This window comes from Lynx canadensis, chromosome A1, assembly GCF_007474595.2.
Source record: "Lynx canadensis isolate LIC74 chromosome A1, mLynCan4.pri.v2, whole genome shotgun sequence".
Lineage (NCBI taxonomy): Eukaryota > Metazoa > Chordata > Mammalia > Carnivora > Felidae > Lynx > Lynx canadensis.
Genome location: NC_044303.2, coordinates 127,325,792 through 127,347,239, shown reverse-complemented (window position 1 = coordinate 127,347,239; position 21,448 = coordinate 127,325,792). Strand labels below are relative to the sequence as shown.

Genomic DNA, 21,448 nt, shown 5'->3' with positions numbered 1-21,448 from the left:
GGAATCAAAATATTTACAGTTCCTATTGGGAAATCCTATATCTAAAATTTCTGCCATGACCATCTATAGCCAGTTAAATCTTTGCTGGATTGAAAGTTTGTCCTATTACACATGGCCTTGTTTACATTCTCCTTAGAGCTCAATGTACCATTTTGGACTCCTCATGAAAAAAGTGTAAGTCTTTGGGTGTCTGGGTGGCTCAGTTGGTTGAGTGTCTGATTCTTGATTTTCAAGTCAAGTCATGATCCCAGGGGCATGGGATAAAGCCCCACATCATTCTTCACACTGAGTGTGGAGTCTGCTTAAGAGTCTGTCTCCCTGTGTCCCTCTCCCCTTATTGTGCTCTCTTTCTCTCTCTCTAAATAAAATAATAATAATAAATAAAACCAAAGGATATATATATATATATATATATATACATATATATTTTTTCTTTTTAATAGCAGTGTAATTGACATAACATTGTTAGTTTCAGGTGTACAACGTAATGACTCAATATTTACATATATTGCTCAGTGATCATAATAAGTCATAACCATCTATCACCACACAAAATTACAAAAAACAAATTCATGTGATGAGAACTTTTAAGATTTATTCTGTTGGAAACTTTCAGATATGTTCTACAATGTCATTGATCATAGTCATCACATTTCCATGACTTATTTATTTTATAACTGGAAGTTTGAACCTCTTGACTCTTTTCACTCATTTCACCCCAATAAAGCATTAAGTTGGTATTTTATTAAGTTTTTTATTTTAATTCCAGTATAGAAGCGTAGGTAATTTTTCAAAATGAGTATAAATGGGAAATAATCCAAAAAACGGAGCCAGGACTATACAGAATAAATTTGACAAGAAAAAAGAGAGACAAAATATATACAGATGAATATCAGAGTCCATCCACAAAATAGACAAGTTGGCAGAAATGGACGATTATATCCAAATATTTGAGATCTATCATTGCATAAAAATGAAGGGAATTTTAATGGCTAAAAAAGGAAAACTTAACTTTTTTTCAAAAACAGTTAATGTCAAAGCAGAGGAGGTCAACAATGACATTGCTTTGCAACTTGAGATGAATAGACTAGAGGTCAAACATATTTAGAAAACAGACATGTAGTTTTCTTAGCTATGGGCTTGGCAAGTCATTAGAATTTGTGAATAGTCTCACCATGGATTTGGTTGTTGTGAGGGGGGAAAAAATGTCCCATTTTAATCTAGAAGCAGAAACCCACTGCAACTACTAATCCTGTGTCTTTTCAGTGAACTTCATTCCTTTTGAGAGGTGTCTGGCAATAGTAGATGGTTGATGAATATTTGCAGAATGGATAGACTCATTTCTGTGACCTATTCTGTCACCTTCAGAATGTAGTGGTCACTTCAGTTTGATCTCTAAGATGACCACAGACTGCTTTCTCATGCCAGAAATACATTGAAGCTTAGTGAAGGGAAGCAAAAACTGGACCCCAAGCCATTATTTCAGAAGCTATATGACCAAGAGAATGCCTCAGATAATTTCCTTTCCTGCCTCTAGAGAAGTCCATTGGATTTGCTATTTAGTCTGTGCTTTCAAACAGGAAGGGCCTTATGCACTGATTTAACCTACAACATTCCCAGCCTGAAGAACCAGCTCATCCCTTATTCCATTGCAAATGAGCTAGATAACAGTAGAGTAGTTCTATTCTAGATTTGAGTAAGCTATGAAATAGTCCTAGAATTTTTTTTCCATGGACTTTGGCCCACACTCCTAGAAATGTATGCATTCAGAATGTCATTTCAGTCCAGAATCCCATTCTAAATAATGCTAGTCTAGCTGGATCTGGTACTCCAGAGATCTCATTGACTCAAGTGGAGCATGGCTCCAAATCCTGAAGGAAGCAGACTCCTTTCTTCCTGGATCTCCTTTGTGATTCAGAGACACATTCATGGGTCAACTCTATGCTTGAACTGATTCTCTCCAGTTTTTCTCATTGGCATCAATGCAGAACAGAAATGGACTGGCTTCTGCTCTTTACAGAACAATTACAACTCTGTGCAAAGATTATAAATGTATTATCTAACACTGAAGCACTTGGATGATAAGAAATGTCTTCATGAAAATATGTGTAACCAAAGAAGATCAAGGGGGTGGGAAACTAAACAGAGCGGGAAAAGATGGTAGATTTAAAGAGATCCTGAGTTTCACTTGGACCTCTGTGGGGAGCGTTTTTGTTTTTTGGGTTTTGTTTTTTTTTTTGTGTGTGTGTGTTTTTTTTTTTTAGGCTAAAGGTAGATCGAATGTGAAATGTTTGACAGTTTTCCTTTCAGCACTACCAGTTCAGTTTGGCGTAGCGTAGTGCATTAGATGTTACTGTGCTAACAAATAAATGCCCCAAAACAAGTGTCATAAAAAAAATAATTCTGTTTTCATCAACTGACTCTGTAGGGTGGTGTTGAGGGGACAGGGCAGCATTTCTTGCTCTCATTCAGGTGCCAGGCTCTTCCCATCTTGTTTTTCCACCATCCTCCTTGGCTTCAGCACTCTAGGCATCCAGCTGGCAGGAGAAAGAGCAAGTAGATGAGCATGTGGAAGGAGTCTTGAGCCAGTCCTGAAAGTGGCAGACGATATCTCGGTTACGTGGCCAAATCTAATTGCAAGAGAAGCGTGGAAACGAGGACCTCTTGCATGCCCAGGAACAAGCGGAGAATGGATTTGGCAGACAGCGAGCAGAATTCGCCACATTCACGGTCATGATTATTGAATTCTGTGCTTTTCCAGGGCTGTTTTGTCTTTAGTCCAGGTTCCATACCAAACCATTTCAAAGAAATATAAAATATATCTTTACTCTTTAAAATCATTGTGGAAGTGGATCTCCCAGCTTGTGGGCTGTCCATCCCAATGTCTTAAAATCTTTGAAGGATCATTTGTAAGCATGTACAATTCACCCAATATAAGAAATCACAAAGGAAATCTAATTTCATTGTGCCCATAGCACAATGATATGTGTGCTGTTTGGTGTCAGTATTTTATTCTCCGTGATCCATTTTTAAAGAATTGCAGAAGAGAGTGCTTGTTTATGACCATCATAGGATGATATTCTTATAATTGCTTTACCCTGGTAGCATTGAAGAAATGGTGTCTAATTCAGGCCCCACAGCTCCCTGAAGCCCGTCTCTGTTCTCTTCTACTCCCATTAAACTGGAAAAACCCATCTGTTTGGATCATTGAGGTTGGAAATGGAATAGTATCACTTCTCCAAAATAGATGTAATAGTATGGCTGGTAAATTGTTTCCTGACCTGTATGAGGGAGAGCCCAGACTCAGAGAAAAACATGGTGTTTGAGTTTCCATATCCATTAGTGGAAAAAGTTCAGATTTAGGTTATATATTTTTTAAATGTTTATTTATTTTGAGAGAGAGAGAGAGAGAGAGGGAGAGAGAGAGAGTGAGTATGAGTGGGAGAGGAGCAAAGAGAGAGGGAGAGAGAGAATTCCAAGCAGCTGGCAGCACAGAACCTGATGTGGGGCTTGATCCCAGGAACCTTGAGATCATGACCTGATCTGAAATCAAGAATCAACACTTAACCAACCCAGCCACCCAGGTGCCCCAAGGTTACATTTTTTAAAAGCAATTCTAGGAGAACTTTTCCAGTTTCTGTTTCCAGTTATAGTCTTGCTTAGACTTAATCTAATTCATATATAACATTTTAAATGGTAAGTATTTTCACAAGGAATTCATAATTTAATAATCCTTACTCATTCAATTAAACCATTTGGAAATCATTTTTGATGAGTCTAAATACACGAGTAGCTAGGAATGAGACTAAGAACACCATTTGAAAAGCCCGCCTCTCAAAAAGATAATCATCATCTCTGTGAGACAGGTAAGGTTTAAAGAACATCCCTTTTCAGACCATCAAAGTGATTCTAATGCCCTACCTTGTGGAATCACTCCCCACTCCCCCAGGACAGCTGATAATCACTAATTTGGAAGCATAAATGTGCAAATAGCAAGAAAAACCCGAAAAATATGAGTAAGGTTTGAAAATTTGAACAATAAATACATAAATAGAAAAAAAGAATGAAGAGGGGATCCTGGGTGGCTCAGTTGGTTAAACGTCCCACTTCGGCTCAGGTCACAATCTCATGGCTCGTGAGTTCGAGCCCCATGTTGGGCTCTATGCTGACAGCCCAGAGCCTGGAGCCTGCTTTGGATTCAATGTCTCCTTCTCTCTCTGCCCCTCCCCTACTTGTGCTCTCTCTCTGTCTTTCAAAAATAAATAAATGTAAAAAAAAATTTTTTTAAAGAAAAAGAAAAAAAAAAGGGATGAAGAAAAAATAACCTCTAGAATAATTCACCTGTTATGAAAAAAATACAGTATTACATTTTCAATTTCAGTCATTTTATTGTTTTTCCTTTCTTTTTCCTACTCTGTCATTGCCTCACATGCACATCAACTGGGAAATTAATGCACATCAAACTCAGAGCCCCTCACTGGCCTGGGCCCTTTCTAAGTTCTAGAAGGGAGGGGTGCTAGCAGCATCACCTAGTAATAGGTTCTATAAAATTTGTGAAAGTAAGATTTTGTTTTTGTATTAATTTTTCCAGAACAGACTCTCAAAATTGTGTAACCTTCATGTGCCACAAAACCTGGATCCTGACCCTGCTTCTATGGCTGATTGGGAGTCAGACAGAAAGATATTCAAAATAATCCATATGAAAATGCCTTTTAAAACCCCAGGCTTTTAAATGCCTTTCCAGATAATTTCTTCAAGTGAACTAATCAATCTCATTAGTTGATAGGGTTCTTTCTTTAAAAAAAGTGACTGATTCCTGGCCAAAATGAAATACAATAATAAAGTCCATTTGAAATAGAGCCACACAGGTAACCATGGTAAATAATGAGGGTATAGTAAGTAGTGCTGCATCTAAAGATATTAATGCATTCACAATACAGATGTTTATTGAGCAACTACTATGTGCCAGCCATTATTTTAGGTGCTGCGGATATACTAATGACCAAAATAGATAAAAAAATCTTTGCACTTTGAGAGGTTACATTCTAATGAGGAGAGTAAAATTAACAAAATAAGTAAATAAAGCTTATCAGCGGCTGTTCAATGCTGTGGAGGAAAAAAAAAAAGAAAGAAAGAAAAGGAAGCTAGGAAAAGCCAGGAGATTAGGATAGCGTATTATTTAACTTTTTTCTGGCAAGTGAATTTTTTTCCAGCATTACTGAGATATAATTCACATAAAAAATTGTATACGCTTAAGGTGTACAGTGTAGTGATTTTATATATATTAATCACTTCTTATATATAAAATGTTACCAACATGAGGTTAGTGAACACTTTCATTAGCACACATAGTGACAACCTGTGGATGTATGTGTGTGTGCATGTGTGTGTGTGTGTGTGTGTGTGTGTGTGTGGCAAGAGCTTTAGAAATTTACACTTAGCAGTCTTCAAATATTTAATACAGTTACTCTGCCATGACTGTAGTCACTATGTTGCACTTTGCATTCGTGAACTTTCTCAGAACTAGAAGTCTGTAGCCTTTGACCTCCTTTGTTATTTTCTCTACCGTCCCTCTGCCCCTAGCAACCACCAGTCTGTTTTCTGTATCTGTGAGGTTTTTTTTCTTTTTTTTTTAGAGTCCACATATGAAATCGTACAGTATTTGACTTTTTCTTTCTGATGTATTTCACCTTAGCATAATGCCCTCAAATTTCATCCATATTGTTGTACAGGGCAGGATTTCCTTCTTTTTTATATAGCTGAATAATGTTCCATTGTTTTTATGCAGTCATCGGTTGAGAAGATACTTCAGTTGTTTACATGACTCAGCTATTGTAAATAATGCTGCAGTGAACACGGGGATGCACATATCTCTTCCAGATAGCAATTTCATTTCCTTTGGGAATATACCCAGAAGTGGGAATGCTGGGTCCCATATGGTAGTTCAATTTTTAATTTCTTCAGGAGCCTCCAAACTGTTTTCCATAGTGGCCACACCTATTTACATTCCCACCAATGTGTACAATGGTTCCTCCCACTAGGAGGCTAGAAAAGGCTAGGAGGTGAGGGTGACAATTTTAAGTAGAGTAGCCTGGGAATATCTCTTCATGAAGGTGCCATTGAGCTGATGTCTCCGTAAAGAATACTGGAGGTGGAGGGAACTCCACGAGCAAAGGCCTCAAGGAGGGAGTGCCCCCATGTGTTCAGAGAACTGCCAGGGGCTCAGAGAATGAGGCAGAGTGAGTAAGAGGGAAAGAGGTACAGGAGAAGATTAGATAGGCCTCTGGGGCCTAGATCACTGTTGGAAGGCCATAAGCCCCTGTGAAGATAGTCACCATTAATAAAATAGGAAGCCATTGGAGGATGGTGAGCCATGGTAGCAGAGATCTGATTATATGTTTGCAGTATTTCTCTGTCTGCAAGAGAAAGAAGAAACGCGTGTGTGGGAGACGTAGGGGGCACACCATTAAATATCAGTGTTCCACTATGGGCTTATCACAGAAAAATAAATAAATACAGAAACACCCTCCGTATCACAGAAAAATAAATAAATACAGAAACACCCTCACCTCCGCCTTGCTAACAGGACACTGTCCCTCTTGGGGTTTAGCTTTCTTGAGTCGTGTTTTTGAGGAAAACTGTATTTCGGGACTGTAACAGCTTAGAAGTTGTCTCAGAGAACAGCAGGTTGGCAGTAGTAGGCCTTTAAATGCAGCACAAGGAAGGTAAACCCGAGTGGTTGTGGAATTGCCTCCGATGCCCAGGTCTTTGCTGCTCTCTCCATCCCTTCCGTTCTCTTAGTTTGAGACCCACAAATGAGAACAGGTTACACGGGAAAGGCTAGCTTGCTTGCTTGTTTTATTCTCACAGAGAGGCCTGAATGACTGGTTTACATAAATTAAGGGCCATCAACAACTGTGAAAACAGACACATCCCGTTTTCAGCATATATTCGGGTTAAATACACGTTTATGACTTGGACTGTTTGTTATGCTGCAAACACGGGCCTCAGTCAGCGGCTGCATGGTTGGCCGCTGACTCACGACGGCGTGCTCATGTTGGGACCCACTCGGGATGGTTTGCCAAGCAGAATGTCATTTAAGAAGAGACTCCTTTACCATGACCGTTGAAAAATTAGAAACCTCAAGTAAAACAATTCTGGGTTTGCACTTTTAAATTTTTAGAGCTAACACATGTTTTCCTGAAAAACGTGCCTTTGGGCATCTCATTTGGCACAAACCTGCTCCCTCCCATCCAGCTTGCCCCTTCTGGCTTCCAGTCCACACATTGGACGTGCACTGTCATTTTCACCCAGAATCTTCTTGTTGTCCTGTGTCACTTGAGAGTGCTGTTGACAAGTCACACCCAAGGGACGTGTGTTTCTGGAGATGAATTGATATTTTCCCTCATAAACAAGCATACACCTTTTGCCTTCGTGCCGGGCTTTTGTTTATAAAGAATTACCTGTGAAAACAAAGGGTAAAATGTTCCTGTTCTTAAATGCTGATCCTCCATGCAAACATAAGTATGATGCATGCCAAAAATGCCCACCATCATTTGTATAATCTGCCAGACTGGCTAAATACCCTGTCCTCTCAGGGTGTCCTCTTTAAATTTGATATGCAGTTTTTGATTGACTGGAAGAGAATGCCGTCTGTGCATATCCCTGTAAAATGCTTTATTCCATAGTCTCGTTTCTATAGGTAATCTGAACTAAAGAAATATTAAAATGGGGACTTTTCAGAAGCACTGTTGTCTTTACTCCAGGGAAGCTGTTTGACTTGCAGAGAAATCTTGAATGGGAAATACCACTGGCATTAATTAGAAACAGGTTTCATAGCCTCGTGGTATTTAATAACAGTGGGTAAAATATTTATTATAAAGAGAAAAAATATTTTAAATGAATTATCCAACTCTGATTACACTTATTTTAAGCCTGTGGGTGAACCAAGCACCTCCCCTCTGAATGGCAAACCACCAAAATGACTTCCATTGTATAGCCAACAGCATGGACTACTGTGTACACGGGAGGGTCGGGTATAAGAAAAAAACAGCCATGCACTTGTGATTTGAGGTCCCCGAGGTACACCCAGTGGCTGGAGACCTCAGGTCTGAGGAACTGTTTCTGCTCATTATATTCTCATCATATTCAGCTAGATCCCCACCCAGGTTGTTGGGACCTCCGTGCCCTGCACAGTTCCTAGCAGGAAATGGTTCTTTCTCCTCAGTGAGGAATATCTCAAGAAAAATCAGCTGTCTCCACCCTCTCCCCAGAGGTTATCACACTGGAATTATGGAGTTGGGTGGAGACATAAAAGCCGCTAAAATTGTAAGAGCAATCTGGCTCCAGCATCTCTCACCTCACTGCTCACCAGGGTTGATTTAATTGGCTTGGATGGCCAACACTCCATTCTCTCTCTTCTTTCCCTTTAGGTTCTTCCCAAAGCAGTGTATGCAGGTACAGAGAATGACCTAGATGGAGAGGCCCCCTCAAAGCTAAAGGGCAATAACAATAAAGATGACAATAGCCGCTAAATACTGGGAATGTACTAGCTGCCTGGCAGGGCGCTAAGTGCTTTCCAAACATTTTCTCTTCTAATCCCTTTAGTGGCCCTGGAGCTAGGCACTGCAATTATCCTTATCAGAAATGGAGGCTTAAAGAGGTACAGTAACTTACCCGAGAACATACGACTAGAAAGCGGGAGGTCCAAGATTTGAAATTTAACCCACTTTTTCTATCTCCCAAGTGTAACGTTTTAACAGGAACATTTTTGGTGTCTTCCCTACTCCAGGACAGGGAGCGATAAGATCTTTACTGTCAACAGGCCAGTGTTCTTAATACACAGTGACACAGGCAGCTCTCAGATGTTCCTGGCATCACTGGAGGCGTCCAGGGTTCCCACCAGCCTACAGCTTTCAGCAGCTGCTATGTTCTCTCCAGAGTCTTCCCTTGGGAGCTCTTCACAGATGCTTTGATAATGGGACATCTGTTGATAGGGGCATCCAGCAGCTGCTCCCCTGGAGTCCTCATGTGTCACACCTTCTTTGGGCTCCACACTGGGGATGAAAGGTCCCTACCTGAGATGAGCTCTTTACCCAGGACAATAGCAGGACCGTGGCTCGCGGGAGAGCCCACATAATGGTCAAGAAGAGATGCAAAATGTTTAAACCAGAAGCGGGGTCTAGCATGAGGCCAAAGAACGGGAAATGACTCCAAGCAGACAAATAATTACAGGGTCAGTAGACACAAATCATAGGAATAGCGGAGGAAGCTGCAGGGAAGGTGGGTCAGGACAAGTAGCCAGTAATTCCACTGACATGGTGCAATGTGGAGAGATGGCGAGGAGTTTGGCCGGGTGCTCAGTTTGTCATCTGTTTGGTTTTTGTGTGGAGTGTATTCCTTAGATAGGGACAGGCCTGTGAAGTGAATGGTCCTGAGTAGTGCTAGTACACATGGCCTTTAACAGTTCTGATTGCAACAGGCTCTGATCATTACCACCCCCCCCCCACAGGGGGCCCTCCACAACCACATCGGTGCTTCTCCACAGATGCCTTCTGGGTAAAAGCCAACTCCCTTAGGGGATGTATGCATCCTTGAACTGCATGAAGGACAGCTAACATGTGGAATAACAGTGTGCCTCACTTAGTTCCATTTGCTAAGACCCTCTGCAGACCCACTGACTCTCCTTATTCCAAATGAACTCTCAAACTTATAAAGAGATCACCAAATGGGCTACAGCATAGACTCTTTAACGCCTTACTGTTGTATTCAAAATTGGAAAAATAGGAAATGTGGCAAATTCCAAAATTTGGAGACTTATAAAGGCAGAGTCTCGGAATTAGCCTTGATATGCCAGATCTGTAAGTTAAAGATACTTGTGTATAAATGATACTTTCAAAGAGTTAGCTTTTGAAGTTCCATCCATGTGACAAAGCCCAGAGAAATTCTTATACTTTTGTAATGGATAATAAGAGGCTTTGCAGTAGAGACATGCACACAGGGACCATTCTCCTGGGCTCTGGAATCAGACAGCTTAAGTTTAAAACCCACTTCCAGGGGCGCCTGGGTGGCTCAGTCGGTTAAAGCATCTGACCTCGACTCAGGTCATGATCTCACAGTTTGTGGGTTTGAGCCCCACATCAGGCTCTGTGCTGTCAGTACAGAGCCCTCTTCAGATCCTCTGTCCCCCTCTCTCTGTTCCTCCCCTGCTTATTCTCTGTCTCTCAAAATAAGTAAATCTTAAAAAAATAAAAAATAAAACCCTGTACAAACTGTATGGCGTTGAAGACATTACTTAATCTCAGTAACTCAGATTACTCATTGGTCAGGTGGAAAATAGAGAGCCTACTTCAAAGGGTTATTGTGGGGATTTGATGAGATAATGTATATAGGGTACGGAGCACAATGTCTGTCTCATGGATAGTGTTCCAAAATTTTATTGTCGTTATCATCATTAGGATTACTAGTATCACCATCATCATTATTACCCTCCCCAATTCTTCACTTACTTTCCCAAGCTTCTGCTAATCTTTTTGCTTGGACTCCATTTTTTTGGCAGTGAGTCAAAAGAGGATTCATTATATGAAAGTGTTTGCCAAAGAATGTGCTTAGGAAGTTCACAGCTGATCTCTTTGGTTCCAGTGTCTAAGGATAGGCTTAACCCTTATCACCTTCTTGTTTTATTAATAATACCATGATTAGGCACTGTTTATAAAGTTATGCTTCAAAAATAAGTAGCTTGTTTGAGCCCATCTATATTTTCAGACTAAATTAACTCTCAGTTAATTTACTACTCATTGGGTGAAGCAATATTGCCTTGATTTGTCCCAAACATCACTTCTCTTAAGGAAGCTCCTTAATTCTAATTTTTTAACAAAAGATCTTCTCAGTTTGTTTGTTTGGTTTTTTTTTTTTTTTTTTTGGTTTTAAGAGTAAATAATAAAACATCAGTGATCGTTTCTTATCTCATTCCTAATCTGTAAAGCTATACTAATATTTACTAGTTAATATAATTTTATCGATTTTTAGTAATCACTTCCTATAGATTGTGAGGTTTAATTTTTAGGTAATAGTTAAGGGATTGTTTTCCTGAGTTTAAAAATAGTTTGGGCCTTTATTTACAGTCAATGTTCTTTCAGGCAATGATCTCCATCTAGTGGACAAATTGTTATATTACAACTTACAAAGAAAAATAACAAAACTAAAATATCTCATTATCAAGCATTTTATGAACTATGAATAAATTCTTGGTTTTAATAAATAACATTATTATAAATAATATCAAATATTTCAATATACTTAGCACTGGTTTTCCCTAAACTTAGAGTGAAAAATTTATTTAAGTTGCTTAACTTAATTGGAAAAATTATAATAATAAATTCAGAAGTTTACAGATTTGGGGGATTATAATGGTATTACACAGTTGAACTGAGAAAAACCAAACCAAAAATAACATTCCTATATCTCTTATATTTCTGTTTATGCATAGCAGGGAAATATATTTTACTTTTTAAAACAGTATGATCATCTTGATACTGAAAAGAAATCAACATGTTTTCTTATGTGTTCACATTAGGTCTTTCTCATGCTGAAGAGCTGCCATAACAGTGTCCCCAGAGCAGAAATCTCCCCTTTTCAAAGGACTTTAGTGTCTCTCAGCTGAATACTGAATGCCTTCAAAAGCCCTCTTTAAATACTACTATTGTATGAAAACTTCTCAGAAGTCTGGATTCAACCCAACTTGAATTAATCTCATCACCTTTATTTTTGTATCTCAGTGTGCTTATAATAGGTGCTTAATAAGCACTTATTTATTTAAGCATAGCCTAGAAGAGCTTGCCAGAGATCTTGAATAAGTCTCTCATAACTGTAGATCCCTTTCCCTTCTGGCCTTCCTCAGGATTGCCCAAAGTCCCAAATGCATGAAGGCATTGTTCAGGTGAAACAGATGTCCCCTGTTTGCATGTCACAGTTGCCAACATACATTTATGGTTTACATAATTATTCGTTAGAGCTGGAAGAGCTTCAGGAACAGTGGATGATTAAATCTAGTTAGCTTTGGCCATTAACTTTTCTAGAAGCTGTTATCTTTGTCTATTAAATGAGTCTTTTCAACTCAACCTCTCATTGTCTTTTATGACCAAATAAATACATCTATAGAGTGATGCCATTCTTTTTTTTTAATGTTTATTTATTTTTGAGAGGAGAGAGAGTGCAAGTGGGGAGGTGCAGAGACAGCGGGGAACAGAGGATCTGAGAAGGCTCTGTGCTGATAGCAGAGAACCCGATGCAGGGCTCGAACTAATGAACTGCAAGATCATTACCTGAGCAGAAGCCAAACACTCAAATGACTGAGTGCCCCATACAGTGATTCAATTCTTAAAAAATTCAGATTGGAAAACTTGTTTATGAATGTCCATGCTAGATTATGAGTTTTTTCTTTTCTTTTCTTTTTTTACTAGTTAGATTGATTTTGAATCAAATGATTCTTATTTAGTCATCAATACATAGATGATTCATGAAACATCAAGACCCTTGCTGATCTTCCACTTTGGCCTCTAATTTTTGGGTGATGACACTATTTATTAATAACTCCAATAGAGAAAGTAAAAGAATGGTTTTTTTTAAATGTTTTTAAATTAGGTAGTTAATAGTTGGGGTGAAATTTGTAATGGGAAAAAGATTGATAGTAGCTAAACTTGATTCATTTGTTTATTCATTCAACAATTTTTTACACTACATATTTACTGGGTTATCTGAACTATTACCTTCTTCTCATAAGAACACCTAAGACTTGACTTTAATACTGCTTGGTATTTGACTAGAAGAGCTCTTTGTGGAAATTTTATGTATATTGTAAGGACTGTGAGGTCAAGAACTGTAAATTTGTGGCTCTGTCTTTTCCCAAATCTGAAATCTGTATTGCCAAGCACAGTGCCTTCCATTTATTCAATCATCCATTCAAACCACTTAGAAAAGGTTTCTGAAGTGCCATGTGAAGTGCTAGGAGCACTCAGTTTCCATTCTCAGGGAGCTCACAGTCTAGGAATGGAGACCAGTTGGTAAGCATTTTCAGTTCATTGTAAATGCTACCAATAGGGAGTGGAAAGATGCCTTGGGAGTACAGAGGAAGGCATGTCATAAGGGTGTGGGGCATCAGGGCAGCCTTTAAGGTAAATGTTAAGTCCTCGATGAATAGTAACAAGGAGGCAGGGGACTGGAAGGTTGAGTAGAGTAGTCAGGGGAGCAGGAGATTAGGTAGTGATGGCCTGAGACAAGGATGTGATGGTTAAGGGAGTGGAACATAAAGTGCCTGATGGAAGAGGATTGCATGTTGAGATTGAGAAAATGGTTGATTGCATTGATTCAATCAAATGGTTGACTGAAAGTGGATAGTTAAAACTCTGTCATTCTAGCCAAGAAATTTGGACTTTACCCTGAGGACAAGAGTGAGCTATTAAAAGGTTTTGAACTGACAAAAATCATGGTCAGATTTATACTTTAAGAAGACTCACTCATAGTACAGAGTGGAAAATGGATTCAAGAGACTAACTTAAAGTCTGTTACAATAATGTAGGTGAGAGTTCGTGAAATCCTGAACTTAATATGTTGGCATTGGGGATGGAGGGAAGTGGATACAGCAGAAATTTGTGACTGGATGGGCATAGGCAGGAGGGAGAGAAAGCCCAGGCTTGGGGAAGCAGTGGTATTAGGCAATATAATGGGAACTTGTTGAATTGAACCCAAGTAGTTAGAGAATTACTGTGTATTTCTTCTTTTCCTAAAAGAAACTTAGTAGAACTATTCTTAGTAGAATGGCTTTTTAACTTTAGTTTACAGAGACCTGTGTCTTGTATCTGGTCAGTTAACAAAAGTACCCAAAACTTAAGGAAGACAATAATATGAAGTCAGTGTATTATTTTTTTTAACCTTTGTGTTTTTTAATGTTATCATTTTTAACAGTCAGAATCAGCTGTGAATGTTCCCACTGTCACTTCCTAAACCAGAATCTCCCTTTACCACCATATCAACATGCAAGTGTTCATGGCAGTGTTATTCCTCTTCTTCTTTCACAGTTTTGATGTGGACAATGGCACATCTGCGGGACGGAGTCCCTTGGATCCCATGACCAGCCCGGGATCTGGGCTAATTCTCCAAGCAAACTTCGTCCACAGTCAACGTCGGGAGTCCTTTCTGTATCGATCCGACAGCGATTATGACCTGTCTCCAAAGTCTATGTCCCGGAACTCCTCCATTGCCAGTGATATGTAAGTATAATGATGAACAAAGGGCAGAGGGAACTTCTATAGGAAATCAAGTACATTTATTTGGTCAGTTGATGATCTAATAAAACCAATGACATTTGTTCAACTGCATCATTCTCTATGTTAGAAAGAACAGTGAGTAAAATTATACAAGCTGGAAATAAATTGTTGATTTAACTTGAGTACCCTGTCACTCTTGAAAAGAAACATTTATTTTCCCAGAGAATACATTGTCTGAGAAAAGTGAGAAATAGAATTTAAATGGAAACATTTATACTTAAAACATTAGCTTATATTCATGTAGAAACTGACTTTTAGCTACCTAGCCACATGAACATTCATAATATTTCAAAGTGCTTTAAACTCAGTTTGAGAATCTTGAGATATTAGAATGAATAGCACTTTTAACATACCCCAGTTGATGTACCATACGGATGTTTGCACTGGTCTGCCATATCATTGGAGAGATCTTGGGAGGGCTTTGCTAAAATTAAACCATTTAAAAAATTAATGTTTATTTATATTTGAGAGAGAGAAAGAGAGAGAGAGAGAGGGGGGGGGGAGGGAGATGGAGACAGAATCTGCAGCTGACTCCAGACTGCAGGCTGCGAGCTGTCAGCATAGAGACCAATGCAGGGCTCGAACTCAAGAGCAGTGAAATCATAATCTGAGCCGAAGTCAGATGCTTAACAGACTGAGCCACCCAGGAGCCCCTAAAATTAAACCATTTTTGGAATATTAATCACCAGAGGCAAGCGCTGAAAACATCAGACAGATCTGAATATCATTTAAGACACTGCACAGCTTGGAAAATGGTTAAAACTGATAAGCACATTTGCAGATCATATATGTCATTAGCTCATTTTCTCAGAACATTCCATTTTTGTGTTTACTGTAGTGTTCATTAGTTTTCTAATTTCTGGAGGTTTCTAAATAGGACTTGTGCTGTCATTTGTAATTCTGCCTCTGTATAGAGTCGATTTCCTCCTCTGCATCTGGAGATTTATCCAGTAACACTCACCATCTTTCATGACACTATCTCAAAAACTCAATACAGGTTGCAATTTCTTGTACAGGAATTAGATGATATGGAGTCTGTGAGGGTTCAGTGACATTCCTGGCATGGTAACAGATTATCAAGGTACCCTTATAGGTCTAAGTGAGGTCCTAGAAGTGAAATTGTGCTTTACCCATTTTTCACAAGTATCGTTCCGGTTGCCATTTTATTAATAGTTGTTAGATGATAATACTGCATTCTTTCCAACTAAACTGCAATCATTTTTTTAAGTTTATTTATTTTCAGAGAGAGAGAGAGAGGACATATGTGTATGAGCAGGGAAGGGGCAGAGAGAGAGGGGTGAGAAAGAGAGAGAGAGAATCCTAAGCAGGCTTCATGCTGTCAGTACAGAGCCTAATGTGAGACTCAAACTCACAAACTGTGAGATCATGACCTGAGCCGAGATCAAGAGTTGGATGCTTAACTGACTGAGCTACTCAGTCACCCCTAAACTGCAATTATTTTGATTCAAATACTGAATTATTAAACTCCTATTTAGTAGCTGTCTTTGTTTGAAGCACTGCAGGATATACAAGAAAACTATAAGACAGGGTTCTTGACCCCAGTTAACTAATAACCTTATGGAATGACAGGTCTCAGATCTAATAATTACTGGAAAAGATAGCATGTAAGCCCTAATGTGTGTCCTTGTGAGCCACCTACCTTTATGCATAGGTCTGCACCATCTTTCCAGAAATATTCAGTTTCCTTTTGTTTTTCTCTGCCCTTTTGGCAATGAAACTTTTTCAGTAAGTTCTAGGTCTCCCTATCCTTCTGCCCCTATCCCACAGATCTATGTTTCCTTACCATGCTATATTGCCTCAGTATTCTGAAATCTATCTTCCGTTCATATTGACCTCAGAAAATCCATTTATTTAAGTAATATTTGTCAGTCACCCACAGAGTGGAAGGAAGACACCAGTTATTAGAGGAAACACAAGGCGTGTCTCATCCCCTGGCCTTCATCACTCTTGGGTCCTCTCTTCCCTCCTGCTCACAGACGTCTTCTTCACCAACATCTTTTATCACACTGCAACATACTTCCCCAAAGTATAGCTCCTGACCTGTGGTCTGTGCTTTGGAAAACTCTTTTGTATATGGGTTCAACTATCAGCTTTCATCGGATGACTTCTCAGTATCTCTGGCCCTGCAATCTCAGTTGAGCTCAATATCTCTAGCACTTACATGTTTTCTGGAAATGTGTACTTTGTTATTCAGCTGTACCTGATAGTCCTTAATTAGTACATGTTCATTATTAACAAGTGAGCTCTAGGTCTATACCACTATTGCCTTCTGGAAATTTATGCTTTCTTGTTCAACTGTTACCCTCATGATTAATACATATCTGTCATTAATTCATTGTAAAATGTAGACATGCCAAAACAACTCCCTTTTCCCAATGACCCTATTTCTATGATATTTTTGTCCCATTTTCTCATATTTGAAATTCAAGACATTTGTTTATTCATTCACCCATCAGAAAAATACTTATTGAGCAAATATAGTGTATTCAAAGCTGCCAATCTGCAGATAGTGGGAGGGTTGACATTTTAGACCAGTAAAATAAAATATGGTCAGCATCATCCTTGAGGCATTCACAAAATTGTGGGAGCAGAGAGAAGGGAAGGACCTTTTGACAGTTAGGGAAAGCCAGGCTAATGGAGGTAATATTTGCATAATGTTAGACATAGAAAAATCATGGCTCCATTAAAAAATAACAATCTGGTTGATGTGAATAGTGAAATGTGGCAGGAGGGAAAGAAGATGTGAATACAGTCTATGGGACCTGAGAGTTTTTAGGTGAGATTCAACACACTTATATTCTTTTTATTGCTTCTGATTACTCTATTGTTAAGTGACTATATAGGGTGAAGTGACCACAGGGAAGTAGATCATGCTGAAATTCGTAGAAATAAAGTAGGTTAAGTATGATGCAGGCTCAGTCAAGAAAGTGGGGGTGGCATGACGAAGTTGGTTCAGAGGCAGGAGGATTACAAAATAGCACGCGTGCGTGCATGCATGTGTGTGTGTTGGGGGACAGCCAGTGGATAGAGAGTCAAAAAGAATGCTGAAGTTTTCATCCTGAACAAGTAAATGAGTGGTGATGTTGACATAAGGAACACAGGATGGAGAGTAGACAATGTAATGGCAAATAATGGAAGATGAATTTGGCTCTTACATTGTGAGGATAAAACTCTAAGGGAAACAAGACTATAGTGAAAGGACAGGGACAGAGAGCAGAAACAACTCACTGGAGGATGAGGAGAAGAAATGAGAAGAACCAGTTACTTTCTGTAATTGCTAGGTTTGTGTTGACAGCCGAGTAAGGATAACAGAATTAGAAGCCCAGTGGGTTGAGGAGTGAATTGAAAGTCGAGGTATCAACAAATGTAGGCATCTCCTTCAAAGTCCATAAATTAAAGGGGGAGGGAGGAGTAAAGCTGCTTTAGGGAGAATTAGGTTCAAGGAAAATTTCTTGAAATTCAGGACAGGTGAACTGAGAGAAAGAGGAAGCATTAAATATGGAGCTGTAGCCACTGACAAAAATACAATGAGGAGCTCAAGTAAAGGGATTAACTTTGGCAAAGTGGTAGAGAAAAGTGATGTAATCTATTGTCTAAAATTTTAGTAAATTGATTTTTGAATACAAGTGCACAGATTGTTTCTCTTATACCCTCTAGTGTATTCTGGTAACGATTAAATATTCCATGCATTTTATGAAAAGCCTATATTTTATATTTACATTGTGTTTTTCTTTCTAAAGCAAACTATAAGGATGACCTAATTTTTCCCTGTACCTATGCAAGACATTTTTTTTTTTTTAATCTGATTGGGTTTATGTGAGATTGACAAATTTAATCAGGCCTTGATGCAACTCTATAAATTTTTGAAAAGTAATGTCTTGACACGTTCAGCTTTTTTTCATTCCCCCTGGATATTTACATTGGAGCAATAAAGTGGCAGACTGCTGGAAAGCATACTTTCCCCTAGGGAGATCAAGTTTCTCAGAGAAGCAAGGTGAATAGAATAAATAATCACCGGGGCAGCTGGGTGGCTCAATTGGTTAAGCTTCCAACTTGGGCTCGGGTCATGATCTCCAGTCCACATGAGTTCAAGCCCTTATGTCGGGCTCTGCGCTGACAGCTCAGAGCCTGGAGCCTGCTTCAGATTCTGTGTCTCCCTTTCTGTCTACCCCTTTCCTGCTCGCACTCTGTTTCTCTCTCTCTTTCAAAATAAATAAACATTAAAAAATTTTTTAGTTTAAAATACAGAATAAATAATCACCATTTTAGTCATTAATCTGACAGTACCTATATCTTCTACACGTAAAGGATTATGCCTTCTCTTCGCTTGACTCCACAAGTAGCCATATGTAAGCCTCCATTTTCTTATCTTACCTAGTTCATGATAATACTGAGAATATTATTCAGTGTCTATAATTCAACTGTACTTTATAGGAAATGATACCATCACATATTTTAATCACTTTTGATGATTTTATATTTATCGTTCTAGTTAAGCATATCCATTGAGATATATCCCTTAGAAACTTCAAATTCAAACAGTACCATTGAAGGTCTGTGATTACCTATGTGAATGGAATGTTTGGGAAAACCTTTAAATGCTCTTTAAGTTGAAATATAATTGTTTAATTTATTGAGAAAGTGAGAAGAAAAATCATTACTTCCTAATAGGACATCATCATCTTATCTTCTATAAATAGATCCTAGTGAAACAGTGGAGACAATAGGGAGAAATTAAGACTAATAATGGTCATAATGGTGATCATAGCACATGTTGCCTGTGTATGTCACCCTTTACTTTTGTAAGTATTTTCACATCTGCAACCTCATTTGATGCTTTTAATAGCCCTATGGATAGGAACATCATTACACCAGTTTATAAATGACGGATCCAAGGTCCTCAGAGCTTAAACTTTTTTAAAGCTACAACAAAAATTTTAATCATCTCTAGAACATTTTTTTGAAAATGCCATTATAAACAAAGTGCTGTGAACTATTGTAGCAGAATCTGCTGAGAAACAGAAGTCACTGTTAACCAAATTCCTTTGACCCAATGGATTATTTGGCATTATGAAAATTTGTTTTTTAATTATATTTTAAGAATAAAATTAAGTAAAAGCTCAAATAAGTCAAAAGAAGTAATAAAGAAAATATGTGACTGACTCTTGGAAAATACATACAATTCTATAGGACAAGGCTAAATTTAGCATCTAAAAAATAAGCTTATATAAGGCAAAAGTGAAGTTTCTGGCAGCTTCTGCTCAGAAGGCTACCACATAGTTTGGTCAATGTGTCCCCATTAGCAAGAATAATAAGAAAGAGTAAAATTTTAAAGTACCAGCATAAGTACAGTAGAGAAATAAATACATGAAAAGTAAATTTAAACTACCATTAATCATAAAAGGTATCTTATAAAAACAGAAAAAACTACATAACAGAAGATTGCTGTCATGAAGAAACAAGCAGAAAATTACAGAATAAATGAATAATTACATAAAACGTATGCAGCTTTTTCCCTCTTAAAGTTCTCCAAAATGCATTTAACCTTGTTTATCCTTCTGAATTACAGTGATTTCTCTTGTTGCACTTCCTCCAGTCATATAATGTTGTTTATATTTGCAAATACATGGATATCCCAGGAAATTTAACAGGAGAATTATCAGTGTCAAGACAAATAGAATTTAGTAACAAAACTATGAGTTTATTGAATACACGGTGCCTGTCAAACCACTTCACTTGAAAAGTTTTTCAGTTCACCTCTTGCCCCAATCTTCTGCCATATAAACATCAACGTACAGAACCAGAGGCAATCCAAGTAGCTCTTTATCCATACTTACATACTTACAGCTACAGAATATGGGGGAAAGGTGCAGAAGAGGGAAGGAGAAGGAGGTGAGTAGACTCAATATACCACGGAAAATGGGGGCACACTTGGCAGTCTAGGTCCTTAGTCCCCATCATCCCATAAAAGTATAGGGCCATATTGATCATGTCTTTGGAGTGCCACAGCACTCTGGACATCCAGCACTTCTGGACATTCTCCCAGCGAATTGACATGATCTCTCACCCCTTGTCTCAAATTGCTACCCCCTCAGCACCTCTTGAGCCTTTAGTAGTTAGCAACTGCCTCACCAACTCTTGAGCCTCGATTGTGAATTTTCAGTCCTAGCCATTCTTGGCCCCTTCTTGAGTAGAAGGATGCTGTTGCCTCTAGTCCTGAGTTTAAAAAAGGAAAGGATGATTGTTTACATATCTATTCATTTCTCCTGTTACAGGTTACATTATTCTTCCTTGGTCTTACTAGGGTATCTCTAACAAGAAAAAGAAAAAGATACGTTGCATTACAAAAGTTTTAGTCCTCACTGGATCTATGTGAAAAGTTCGTAACATCACCTAGCTAGATTTTAGATTTTATTATACCAGTGAGTCCATCTCCTTCCTAACCTTCATTTACCCTTTGAGAGTCCTCTGGAATTAAACACAGAAAGGTATAATGGCCACATAATTCCTGACCTAATTCCTGAGTTTTCTTGACTGAGGTGTCCTCACCCTTTGTCTATGGTATGAGAGTAAGGAGACCAGGGCCATGTTTTCATTGCCAAAACATGGGCTGCGTGCAATACCCTGGGGCACTGCAGAGAACTCACATGGCTGCCTGGGGTATTTTAAGGGAAACATTGTAACATCTGTCAGTCACCTGGGAACCAATAGCTAGACTTAGTTCCCAGTTTCAACTTTAGGTCATTATTTTTTCTTTCCGTGATACCTTATCTTTGCAAAACTGAACTTTTTATGATTGCTGTGATCAAAAGCAAGTACTACACAAAAGTTAATGTGGAACAGAAAATGAGGGAGGCATCATCCAATCTTATTCCAAAGTGAGAAGTTGTGGGGTCCTCAATAGGTGCTAAACTGCCGTGACAAAACCTTATTCGATATTTGGGACCTAAATACTTAATATTTGTAGCTATTCATTATTTTTTTTGGCCAGTGATTGCCATAAACAATTACTGAGAACTAAGAGTGTCGTGAACTGAGAAAGTCTGAGAACCTCTGTGTTAGAGTGATTGTACATGTCTTTAGGATTGGAGTTAAATCAAATC

At 38.6% G+C, this 21,448-nt stretch overlaps 1 protein-coding gene across 3 annotated transcripts in view; it reads left to right on the top strand.

The window, feature by feature from the left end:
* PDE4D (phosphodiesterase 4D) overlaps positions 1 to 21,448 on the top strand; it is a 553,431-nt gene that overhangs the window by 320,993 nt on the left and 210,990 nt on the right. For all 3 annotated transcript variants that reach the window (XM_030321448.1, XM_030321466.1, XM_030321439.1), the window contains exon 2: positions 14,076 to 14,267. In XM_030321448.1, coding sequence (XP_030177308.1) covers positions 14,076 to 14,267 — 192 coding nt within the window. The remainder of the gene's footprint in view (positions 1 to 14,075; positions 14,268 to 21,448) is intronic.